Source organism: Anneissia japonica, unplaced genomic scaffold, assembly GCF_011630105.1.
Source record: "Anneissia japonica isolate Jap-2015-1 unplaced genomic scaffold, ASM1163010v1 scaffold288307_len268549_cov174, whole genome shotgun sequence".
NCBI classification, from domain to species: domain Eukaryota; kingdom Metazoa; phylum Echinodermata; class Crinoidea; order Comatulida; family Comatulidae; genus Anneissia; species Anneissia japonica.
In genome coordinates, this window is record NW_022723954.1 from 107,818 (window position 1) to 120,256 (window position 12,439).

At 34.7% G+C, this 12,439-nt stretch overlaps 2 protein-coding genes across 2 annotated transcripts; both read left to right on the forward strand.

The window, feature by feature from the left end:
• The first annotated feature begins 3,566 nt into the window (after positions 1 to 3,566).
• LOC117112452 (tripartite motif-containing protein 45-like) lies at positions 3,567 to 5,216 on the forward strand. The gene has a single exon (XM_033255537.1). It carries the CDS (start codon positions 3,694 to 3,696, stop codon positions 5,167 to 5,169), a length of 1,476 nt encoding a protein of 491 aa, XP_033111428.1. The 5' UTR covers positions 3,567 to 3,693; the 3' UTR covers positions 5,170 to 5,216.
• Positions 5,217 to 9,666: 4,450 nt separating this feature from the next.
• LOC117112450 (tripartite motif-containing protein 45-like) lies at positions 9,667 to 12,120 on the forward strand. Its single transcript, XM_033255536.1, has 2 exons — positions 9,667 to 9,738; positions 10,008 to 12,120. The coding sequence occupies exon 2, from the start codon at positions 10,042 to 10,044 to the stop codon at positions 11,518 to 11,520; it is 1,479 nt and encodes a 492-aa protein (XP_033111427.1). The 5' UTR covers positions 9,667 to 9,738; positions 10,008 to 10,041; the 3' UTR covers positions 11,521 to 12,120.
• Positions 12,121 to 12,439: the final 319 nt, after the last annotated feature.

Here is a 12,439-nt window from a genome sequence, read left to right on the forward strand (position 1 = left end):
TTTTTCTCTTTGGTATAATAGCGCATGAATGGCGCCCACTTGCTAAATTGGAAACTTTTGAACCTTGACCGACGCTTCTATTTGTTACGCGTAAATAGCGGAGAACGCTATCTTGTGTTTATAAGATCTTTGATGAAGACCAAGCCGTGAAAGAAGGCAAGGCGCTGCCACCGAAAAAGCCATGACGGAAACTTGAAACAGGGAAAAAATTGCCAAAATCCCACAGTGCACTACGTTTTGAGTAAATGGAGCTGCCGTGGCCACCAAGAACATAGTGTAAACCTAGCATAACCAGCTATAGTAATCGTGACCTCACTACTGGTCTATGATTACAGCCCATAACTATACCATGGTCTAACCAGTTAGCCGTCTTAAATTTTATAGCCTACTTGGAAGAGGCTTAAAACGGTCTAAAATCATTTTCATCATGGTGTTACAGGTACTAGACCTAGATGATCAAAGACTGAGAATCCAATGACGAACATTCTGCAAACTTCTCAGCGTTTGTAAAAACCAGTCTTACCTTATTTACATTGCGATTGTGTCAAGGAAGTGTGATATATATCTAACAGTGCCCTCAATTTTATGTTACCAGCGGTCTTAGTGGAGTGACTTTAATAAGACCATCTAAATGATAAAGCCGGTTATTAAAGACTACCAGTTAAGACCATTTTACAGCAATTTGCCCTTAAACACTTCCTTTGTTGAAATGATTAACATTGTTCTCATGTTTGCTATTAAAAATACACAGGATTTTACATCTTATAATGTTAATATTAGTGCAATAGGTTACCAATGTGGAATGACCAAATTAATTTATATGATGTTCAGTATAAAAGTACTATAATTATCAATAAAATATCATATGAGAAATACTTTGAATATGTTGAAAAACTTAGTTTCTATAATACGATTATTTCAAAGCCTACGGACACAGTGCAAAACCGAGGTCCTCATTATCGTCGGGAAAACAGTCACAACATAGATTATCAAATTCTCGACAATGTAGCAATTGAATGGAATCCAGGCTTCACACGAACTGTACTTCTAATGCTTATGCTCAGTGGTTGCGAATAACACGATTTTATTGATCTTACCTTGAGAGTCTTACCTTTTTACTGTATTAGTTTCAGTTCAGTTCAACTGTATTTAGAGTATTCACGGAAGCCCAGATCAACACTAGGTTGTTATTTACATACACTTTTATTGCATACAAGATATTTTTAGAACAAATATACGTATGTGTAACAGTATTTTTGCGTACCTGAATTTTTTTTTCTTTGTTATAAATTGTTGGTTTTAGGCCTATTAACAAGGGTTGGAGGAGCCACTGGCTACCAGATTGTCGTCTCAAATCTGCACTTTGTTATTAACACCTCAGTTAAATACTAATCCTGTATCTTTAATCCTTTTAAATCCTAAATTTTCGGGTCTTCCAGGAGCTTCGTCTTTGGACCCCCCTCCCTCCGAGAGCACCTTAAATGCCCCACGTTATTAAGTACATTATTGTGGAAAGTCTGTGAATTATCTGTCGATGTACTAAGGTTTTGTTTGTTAATTAATTTGTTTGAAAGGCTAAATTAATTTTAGAGGTGATCTCATGGGCCAAAGGTCCGGCATGTTGAAAGCAATCGTTATACATCTGGATGAAACTTTTTGCTCTGAGATAGGTCTATTTAAAAAGTTTTTTGGCAATTTCAAATTATGCTTTTAATTGTACTACAGGCGGTCTGGTTGTGTCATCAGTTTTAATAGTCGTTAGCCAACTTTGGTGCGTAGCTTCACCAATGCAATTAAATTGATCACAATAAAAGCCTACGCTCATAGTATACTTTTTGAAAAAAAAAAAAAAATAAAAAAAAAAAAACGTTTTCCTTGAAAAAAAAAAAAAAATAAAAAAAAAAAAACGTTTTCCGCATTTTGTGTTATACAAACCTTTTTTTTTCTATCTATCTAAAGTAAAGAATGCTATTGACGAATCACAGTGAGCAGAACAAAACACAGACAGGCGACGAAAACTGGATATAATGCTATTATATTGTATGCCTCGCATTATTTGTAGGAAAATCGAAATGTATTTTTATGAGCACTGGGTGTGTTCTTTGGTTAAATTAAGTACGAACGTTATTGGCGATAAAACCCAATAGACGTATTGCAAAATAAGTTTAGTTGTGTTTACCTCTATGATTTAACAATGGGCTTCTTCTACCATTAGTCACAAATCATGCATCAGGACTCTGCAATCATTACAATTTTAGTATATCTAGGCCTATGATAAATTTTTGACTTCCTCTGAGTTGCTATGTGAAATATAGCTGATCTAATAAGAACGCGTTTTTGCTTCTTTTTTTTTAAAGCACACAATTTAAAACCACAGCGAGGGGATTGAAACCCTGACCTAAAGGTTTGGAAACTAAACCGTCTCCACTGCTCAAACTGCTTCTAAAATGAGACTAGATTTAGAGAGTGGTATAATACCGTCCTGCAATAACCGTAGTTTATAGGGCGTATGCCTATTTTGAAGGTCCACAGTGTACCGCACCATTAACATGTCATATGACGATGTATGTATTGATTATTTTATTAACAGTTTTTAAAGATTGGTTGCAGGCCAAATGGTGATTGACTATTGAACTTATTATTAACGCTTTATAAAAATGTAGTTCGTAACTATATTAGGTATGAACATCTCCACCGTTCTGTCAAATTATGACTGTCATCAGTACTAGGTCATATTATTTGATACTCACGAAAAAAAAAATCAAAGCTAGAACATAGTGACTGCTTCAGTTCACATCCATCATAGTCATCATGGATAAATTATAATAAGAATACAGTAGTTAGTATAGCACACAGCATCGTATTCTAAAAAATAATACCAGTTAATAGAACAGCCATTGTTCACAGTTCTCAAAACGCCGCAACACACGCATCGTGTAGATCTTTGGAAAGTGTTTTATTTTTTTTCTTACAAGGTACGTGATTTTTTTATTAATTACAGTACTAGTTTAATAATAGAAAGTGTTAAAGACATTCCAAAAGTGTATAAAACACTAGTAAAACCCTTAAAATTTTATAGTGTGTAGACAGATATGTCCTAAACCTATTTTCGCCACCCATTAGTAGTGTATCGTTGTCAGTCATGTAACCAGGGAACAGTTAAATTATACTGTTTCCTGATGTAACTGATCTTAACAACCATATTGCATTCCTACCGTCTTAACAAACACAAAACCTTAGTTCTGTAGGTATTTTAAAATATCGTTAACACAGAACTCAACAAAGCTATTTGGTTGCTTTTTTTAAATACGTAATTGTGGTTATTTAAAAATAATTAAATAAATAAACCCTAATATAGGCCCCCACGTTATTTTAACTTGTGTTTGCTGGGTTTGTTCTTTGCTTATGCTCGCTGAATGAATTTTATCTCCGGTCGAGGTGCCGTTCTGTCAACTCAAAGGAAACAGATTTCCCTCTTTTTAAACCTGGCATGCAGGCTGTTTAATAATACCTCTATATGTAGTACAATGATGTTTTTTTCTTACTGTGGTATTAATCTGTTTTTTTGTGTTCATATGCGTCATGATAATGTAATTCCCATTAATGCTGTAACAACAAATGACAATAAAGAGAATTTGTACTCATATATTTCATTTATTTAGGCTATTTCAGTTTGTAGAGTAATAATCTATCATGGAATCTCAACACACGTCTAAAGAGATCATTGATGGTATAGAAGCTGTAGTACTTGAATGCTGTTTATGTATGGGGCGATTCTCAAACCCAAAGCTACTGCCGTGTATTCATTCGTTCTGCCTTAGTTGTATTGAAAAGTGGGTGGAAAAAAACGATGGCGAACTCAGTTGTCCAACATGTCGTGAAGTTAGTCAAATCCCAGCTGGTGGACTTCAAAAATTGCAGAGCAACATTTTTGTCATCGGATTGATGGATTATGTAACTGCACTGAACATTAAGACGGTACCAAAGTGTGGTTGTAAGAAAGAGGCAGCATTTTCGTGTCGAGATTGTGATGAGCTGTACTGTGGAGATTGCAGAGATGCTCACGTAAGGATGAAGATGGCACGAGATCATTCCATCATCACGTTGAAGGAGTTCAACGCCATTGATCCTTTGGAACATTTTGCTTCAAAACCTCTTAATTGTTTGGAGCATAAAATGCCACTTCAGTTTTTCTGTGAAACTGACAAGATACCAATTTGTGTCGGATGCACACTAGTTAAACACCCTAGAGGTCATGCTCATAGTATAGTTGACATAAAAACTGGATTTGAAGCATTCACAACACATTCATCACAACTCATTGAAGAATCAGATATGAAATTACACGGCTTTCGCCAGATGGTAGAACAACTGAAAGAGAAAGAGGTAGTAATGAGTGAAAATTATACAAAATGCGAAACAGATATTGCAAGACAAGCGGATGAGCTCCACCGACTGATAGATTGCCATAAAGACGAACAGCTGCAAGATCTGAAAGATTCTCATAGACAAAAAGTAAAATTACTTGAAGCACAAGTATGCCACGTGGAGTTGGCCATCGGTAAATTATCGAGTATGCGTGGAATTACACAAAACCTGGCAAAAAGTCCCAACCAGGTTATGGCACTGATGTCAAGTGCTAGGGCATCAGAAAAACTAGAAGAGATACTGAAGGATGAGGTCAGTGCAGAGCCTAAAGAACTAGCTGTCTTGGAATTTAATGCAAATCGTAGATTATCACACTCACTGGCCAAAAATGTCGTAGACAGACTAAGTGGTCAAGAACCTCGCATTTCACCCAATAAATCAACGTTTAATTTTAGTGCACCATTTTCTCCGCTTTTGGTAAATACTAATAGACCTATTACTATGTCGGTAACAACTCGAAATTTGTTAAATGAAATTGTGTATGTTAAGGATACAAATGTGAAATGTTTAGGAATATGCCTAGATGGTTTGTACAATAGCAGTATCGTAATGCAAGAGATTAGTGTTACCGACAAACAAAATGGCTGTTATGAAATTTGTGGTAGGTATCCACTTCAGAGGAGTACATTAATATGCCTGATTATTGATAGATCTGATGTATATGTCAATACTATACAATTTGATGAACTTGGAAATTGTTCTGAGCACAGGAATCACTTTCAACATCTTTTAAATTCCTAAAATCCTTTTGCCTCGCCAGCAAATGAATCTTACTTGAAAACTTACAAAATATACATTTATTTTAAGATGACGGTATAATAATGATACTAGGATTATAATTGTGCATGTAAACGATATGATAATTATGTTTATTTGATAATGATAATAGTAATGATAATGATTATGAAAATGTTGGTCATAATAATAAGTTAACGATAACGAAGGCAATGTGTTAGGCCTAATGATATGATATTTGTAATGATAATAAGTAGTGATAGTGTTACTAATGGTAATAATAATAATATTATTCATGATTCTTCAATGGTCGATAACAATTTTGTGTTTTCGAAGCCCCTCATCAAAAGTCGTACACGTTAAGGTATGCTCGTTTGTTAAAAAAAAAATGCATATATTTTCACAAATAATAAATTTTATTATCTAAATTATTTTTTTAAGATGGAGTGAATAAAAAATATATTGAATTCACTGTAATTAAATTAAATTTAACCCTATAATAAAACCTGTGCCGACAGTGAATTGATTCTCTACTTTCAAATGCTTATCGGTGCTTGGTAATACTTTCATTTTTGTTTTGGGCTGATAGTGATCAGGAGTAGTGGTAATGATATTAGTAATAATGATTGTAATTTAAATGATAAATACATTTCAAATAATGGTCACAGAATGGCAATCAGCATAAATATTTTTAAACTTTATTTTTAAATTTACGTAGAATTTTTATGTAAAAATACGGTTTTTGCATTTGCGATTTTGGTACATAGTGGTATTGCTAAAGTTGACATAAGCACTTCTATACATGAAGCATGCAGTTAACCTCTATATTATTATGTAGGCCTAGGCCTATATCATGTATATGTACAGGTATAGTTTATTATGTATGAGTGAACTGGTTGTATTTTATGTTGTAATGTAAGACACATCATTTATATACACTCTTGCTTATATCGAGGAGGGCGTATCCCCATACTGCGGATTGGGTGCTGGCTTGGGGTGCTTCTTTCCTTGTTTTTCCAATTACATCTGTTCACTTGTTTTTGTACATAGAGACCCTAGTATTTTTGCGCGGTGTAAGTGTAACCTTTATTTCCCAGTTTGTTAGATAGAATTGATGCTTAAAATGATTGCGATTGTATCACGATTTACTCATGTATGCGGAAAATAAATCGTACGATAAAGAAAAATATACGTTGGTGTATTTGTTGCGTACCTGGATTTTCAAAGAATTTTATGACGTGTTTATTGTCACGTGAACAAGCGCCTATTGAGGTCAGTCGTAGGGCTGATATAAGAGACAGTTTTCTTACTGTGGTATTAATCTGTTTTTTTGTGTTCATATGCGTCATGATAATGTAATTCCCATTAATGCTGTAACAACAAATGACAATAAAGAGAAAAAACATTAATAAATATTTTGACATTTCGTTTACATATTATACACAGGCATGTTCTCTTATGACGATCTGCAGAATTTGTAGTAGGACGTCGTGCCGCAAAGTTGTCTGCTTAGATTCCAAATCCTGAGAATGGAGTGGATTTCGGCCGCCCCGGCAAGGGATTACCTAGAATTTTCTTTTCTGTTTAGGAACTTCGGTGTGAAAAGCTGTAAAAGTTACATAAGAAATTCAATTCAGTGTCGTGTCACCAAGAGAATGTTTAGATTCAGACGCAGTGTAGCTAAACGACGCATGGCTTGGCCTATCATACAGAAGAAGTCAATAAGTACTTCACGATCAAACCAATATGCCTGCATACCAATCTTATTGTCAACAATTATTAGATGTATTACGCATGATTTGGTGCGTTTTAGCCAAAAGCAAAAAGATAACGCTGAAATTAACACAACGAAGTAAGAAAACAAAATCTGGCAAAGTTTATCTGCATTTCAAGCATATACGAAGTCATTTAATTCTAAGGAAACATTTATTTTCAGTACCACAATGTGTGCAGTGATACAGAATTCAGTAAACATAGTAGCAGAATAGTTGTCAAGGGTGAAATTTTGTAGTTTTTTTTTTTTCAATGCTGAGGAGGTGTTTTGTCTCCATAGGCCTACGCCTATGCAACATTTGAAGATTGATGTTTACTTTTAAATTGCGTGTCTTTAGTCAATTAATTATCTGGCAATGAATAATTGGAATACCTCTCAAACAACAATTAAGACGTTGCAACTTTCAGAAACATTGTGTGCCTAAAATGTGTGGAGATGGACCGGAGTTGGTCCCTCAAAGTCAGTTTTCTCACACTGACGACCCAATTGAAACCTAGGGGAAGACATATTTGGTATTTGGTACCTAAATCCATAGTGAATTCGGCCTCCCAGCCATCCATTGTTCACCTGCTGCTCAGACGCGCCGTCTCTTATGGAATTTGGAAAGAAAAATAGAGCCATATCTACCCTTACGTATGGAGGAAAGGCTGAATTTACAGCCCAACAAATACAAAACGTTCCTCTTTTTCTCTCTCTAAAACTGCGGTTAAAATTATATTACCTAGTAACCATCGGGTTGTACAAGATAATGTCCTTTTCAAATACTTTATACAATGTTTACCTTTTTGTAATTTTGTTCATGTACAATAGCATAAAAGAACATATACTAGCAGATACACAGATACAATTTTCTAATGAGCTTAAAATTGCATATATTTTTTTTTTTCATTTTGTTTTTGAAAGCTTTTTGTTAACCTATATGATAACATCATAAATCAGTTCATTTTTTAGTTTAATATATACAGCAAAAATTAAAATACAATTATATATCATAATCATAGTAATAAAATATTATTATACATAGCATATAGCGTCATAATGCTTATACTTAGTTGAGCTTGTAAATTTCAACTCACCCTCTGAGCAACTGTCTCTTATACACATCTAGATGTGTATAAGAGACACGCGAACGTTCAAACGTTATGTAGTTGTGAAATTACGTTGTACGTATTATATGATTCTACAAAACAGCATTTTCAACACCAAACTGTAACGTTATCATAACGTTCTTATAACGTAATATTTTTAGCTGGGAGAGCACAAAAAGCCTATGTAACAGTAGTTAAGTAGTTGACTTCTCTCACAAGTATAATGAAAGCCCTGGTTCTTAATTTTTTAAGGGCCAAATTAGTTTAGAGTTGATCTCACTGACCAAAGATAATCTTCGCCGAGTTAAAAGCAATCGTAATACATCTGGGTGAAAAACTTTCCGCTTAAAGGTATATTTGTATGTTTTTTTTTTTTTTTGTTTTTTTTTTCTTTTTTTGCAATTTTGCAATCTTAATCATGCACCAGCGGTCATAACCCAATATTGGGTCGTCGCATGAAATTTCTGTGTGGACGTGTCATCATTCGTTAGTCTACTTTGGTGGGTTGAAAAATACAAAACGTTTTCCGCATATACATAGTACGAAGGTATGAAAATCAAAATGTATTTTTACGAGTACTGCCTTTTGGTACACCAAATTTTTATTACCCATGCAAAGTGATTAAAAAATGCTATCAAGGAATGACAATGAACAGAACACGAAATACAGAGACGGAACTTGGTGGCACTGAAGTCGGTGTAATGCTTATAGTGTTTGACTTAGTAGACGGCTATTGGCGGAACACAGTGATCAGAACAAAACAGTATGACTGTATGACTTGAATTATTTGCAGGACAATCGAAATGTACTTTTATAGGCACTGTTTATCGGTTCACTAACTGTTCATTAGGCCTATGTAAATTTGAAGTATAAAGTACAAATTTTATTGACGGAAAACGTACTGTAAATTAATCTAATTATCCTAACTTTTGTTGTGTTTTACCAGGATAATTTAACCATGAGCTGCTTCTACCATGGGTCTCAAATCAGGCATCAGGTCCCTGCAATTGCTATGTCAATTTTTTGATTGTTTACAGGGTTTAATTTCAGATTTGAGTTTGGTAACCGTTACATCATAACTCGTTTCATTTTTTTGCTGTTGTTTTGTTTTGTTGTCGTTTTGTTTTGTTTGTTTTGTTTTTTTCCTGCTCGTTTGAAGCACACAATGAAGAATAGAATTACGGAAATTACCCGATTTGGTCTTATTCATTCTATTTATCGTCTATATCATCTTGCTCATTTTGAATCTATCCCCGTGCACATTACTCAGGGGTTGCATTTTTGTCTTTACTCTATTGAAAACATATTCATCTAACTTTTGATATGTTTTTTAAATGTATTTTGTATTATATTTTTTCTCATTTTCCTCGGGCCCAATTAAGTTGCCTTGCGGGCCAAATTCGGCAAGCGTTCCGCCTATTAAGAACAGGGCTATAGGCCAATTCTCATCCTGTAATTGGTGCGTCCCAAGCATTATGATTCACGTGATACATAAACGAATAGTAAGGTGTGGCACCTGTTAAGTATAAGCAAATATGCTGCTCGGAGGTTCAAGGTTCATGATTTTTATTAAATGAATTTAAAATAAGAATAGTGCAGCCTGGCGTACTGTATCGTATTCAGTCAATAGAACCACCGTGGTTCAACATTTATTTCAGGTCAGGTACAAATCGTTTCGTTCTCAGAAGGTGTCTCGTTTCTGTTACTAATAAGGTACATGATTTTTACTGTATTAAATTGATTTATATATATATATAATTATTAAATAATTTAACATTGTTAACAGCTATCTTGATTTATATATACATACATACATGCATACATACTTGCCAAAAAAAATTGTTATTTGAGTCAGTTTATATATTCCATGTATACATTTAAAAGGCCGATTTTGCTACCCGAACTTATGTGTCGTCATAGATCTGATAATGTGAGTAGTAGCTATTTTTTTAGAACTATTCATTTATATTTAATTTATTTAGGCTGTTGATACGCAAAGCAGAATATTTCAACAACATGTCATCAATACGCTTTTCTAAAGAGATCACCGCTGGCATTACAGCTGCAGCACTTGAATGCTCTCTATGTACGAAACGTTTCACACACCCGAAGTCACTCCCGTGCATGCATTCATTTTGCCTTGAATGTCTTGAAAAACTGAGGAAAGAAAGCAACGAAGAAATAAGCTGTCCAATCTGTCGTGAAGTCTTTCAGGTTCCAACAGGAGGACTTAAACATTTGGAGGATAGTGTTTTCATCAACGGGTTATTGGACTATGTGACAAACTTGGAACAGAAATTGGCACCCACCTGCGTCTGTTGCAAGAAGGAAGCTGCTTTCATCTGTCAAGATTGCGGTGAGCTGTACTGTGGAATTTGCAAAGATACTCACAGAAGAATGAAGATTTCTAAAGATCATTCCATCATTACCCTAAAGGAATACAACAGCATTGACCCCGTGGAACGCTTTGCATCAAAACGGGTTAATTGCTCCCAACATAGTATGCCGCTTCTGTTCTTTTGTGATACGGATAAGACACCAGTTTGTGTTGGATGCACACAGGTACAACATCCCAGGGGTGAGGCTCATAAAATAATTGATATAAAGAATGCGTTTGAAACCTTCTCATCTGTTGCATCAGAGCTCATTACGTCATCTGATATGAAAGTATCCGATGTGCGCGAAAAGGTTGATGTATTAAAAAGAAAGAGGGCAGCGGTGAACCTAAATTACTCAAAATGTAAAGCAGACGTCATACGTCAGGCTGATGAACTACATCTCTTGATCTCTCGTCATAAGGAAGATCAACTGCAAAGGCTCGAAGAAACACATAAACAAAAACTGATGTTATTTGAAACTCAGGTTAATGAACTGGAATTGGCTATTGCTAAATTATCCAGCATGAGTGGAATTATTGACAACTTGACCAAGAGTCCCAATCAAGTTATGGCACTGATGAAAAGTTCAGATGCTTCTGAAAGATTGGATACACTTCTAAATGATAAAGTTAATACAGAACCTCAAGAATTAACTGTTTTATATTACAAGCTAAACAGTAGGTTGTCACAATTACTAGCAACTAAAGTTGTAGACAGGCTTCGTGGGAATGAAACGATTATTTCACCTAAAAACACGACCATTGAGATACAACAAGAAGGTGGACGCGCGAAGCTTCCTTTACTAGGTAACAAGTGTAAGCTGAATACAGATATATCTGTCAAAATTCGAAATTATTTAGGTGAGATGGTGTACAACATGGATGTAAAAGTAAAGTGTTTAGGAATAAATAGAAGTTTGCCTGACAAGATTATTATAGAAGAAATATCAGTTATTTTCGATTATGATGGGTGTTATCATATTCGCGGTGATGTAGCTTTTAATAATTGTACATTGATATGTCTGATTATTGATAGATCTGATGTATATGTTAATACAATTAAGTTTGATAAACATGGAATGGGCTCTACGCGCGAAAGCCACTTCACCAATTTATGAATTCTTGCTGTTCATTTCTCTCTTAACCTTGGTATCTACTACCAAAGATACTAGAAATACAAGATAGAATTCTCGCGTATCAAAATTTAAGCGGATATACGTCATGTCTGTTTCAAATAATGGAAATTTACGTAAGTTTATATCCAAACGTACACGCAAGTGTACCGTTGGATATAAACGAAACTTAGTACCGTTTACTCACCATGCAATTCGGTGATACAGTTTTTATCTGTGGAGAGTTCTATCTTGTTTTTTTTTTTAGTATCAAGAGATCAAGAGATGTAGTTCATCAGCCAGACGTATGACGTCTGTTTTACATTTTGAGTAATTTAGGTTCACCGCTGCCCTCTTTGCTACAAATTAATACTTCTACTACTGCCACTACTGCGACTTCACAGTGTGTGTGCTGAACAACGGAGATTTTTGGTTTCCAGTTCAATCTTATCCGCTGCTAGTTTTCAATTGTATTCTTACCACCAAAACCGCCCACAATTAATAATAAAGTTGCTTAAACGTTTTGTAATTAGGCCGAGACCTCTCTAGGCCTACTGAAAAATACTCAATGAAAACATAGTTTACTGTCAATAATCTATTTACTAGGCAAAATGTTTTAAGAAAGTATAATACATACTCCAAGTATTGAAATACACGCCATCGTGTTGGGATTCAATATTTCGACATTAATTATGTCATCATCAAAATGTTTTATGTCTGGCTGTTTACTTTGAGTTGTTTTTTATCAAATTTTTATCCCCACCGAGATCCAACCATTGTTTCCCACAGTATTGTAGTTTTTCAGTATATTGCCTTTTAATATATATGAAGAATATAATACTGAAGTATGTATGTATGCAACGGTTTTTTTTGTCACAATAGGATGTAGAATCACAAGGCCGCCGTATTTCTGTAATCAAAGGTT

What these genes read in the sequence shown, in the direction of transcription:
- LOC117112452 (XM_033255537.1), top strand. Translation starts at nt 3,694, where the DNA reads ATGGAATCTCAACACACGTCTAAAGAGATCATTGATGGTATAGAAGCT.
- LOC117112450 (XM_033255536.1), top strand. Translation starts at nt 10,042, where the DNA reads ATGTCATCAATACGCTTTTCTAAAGAGATCACCGCTGGCATTACAGCT.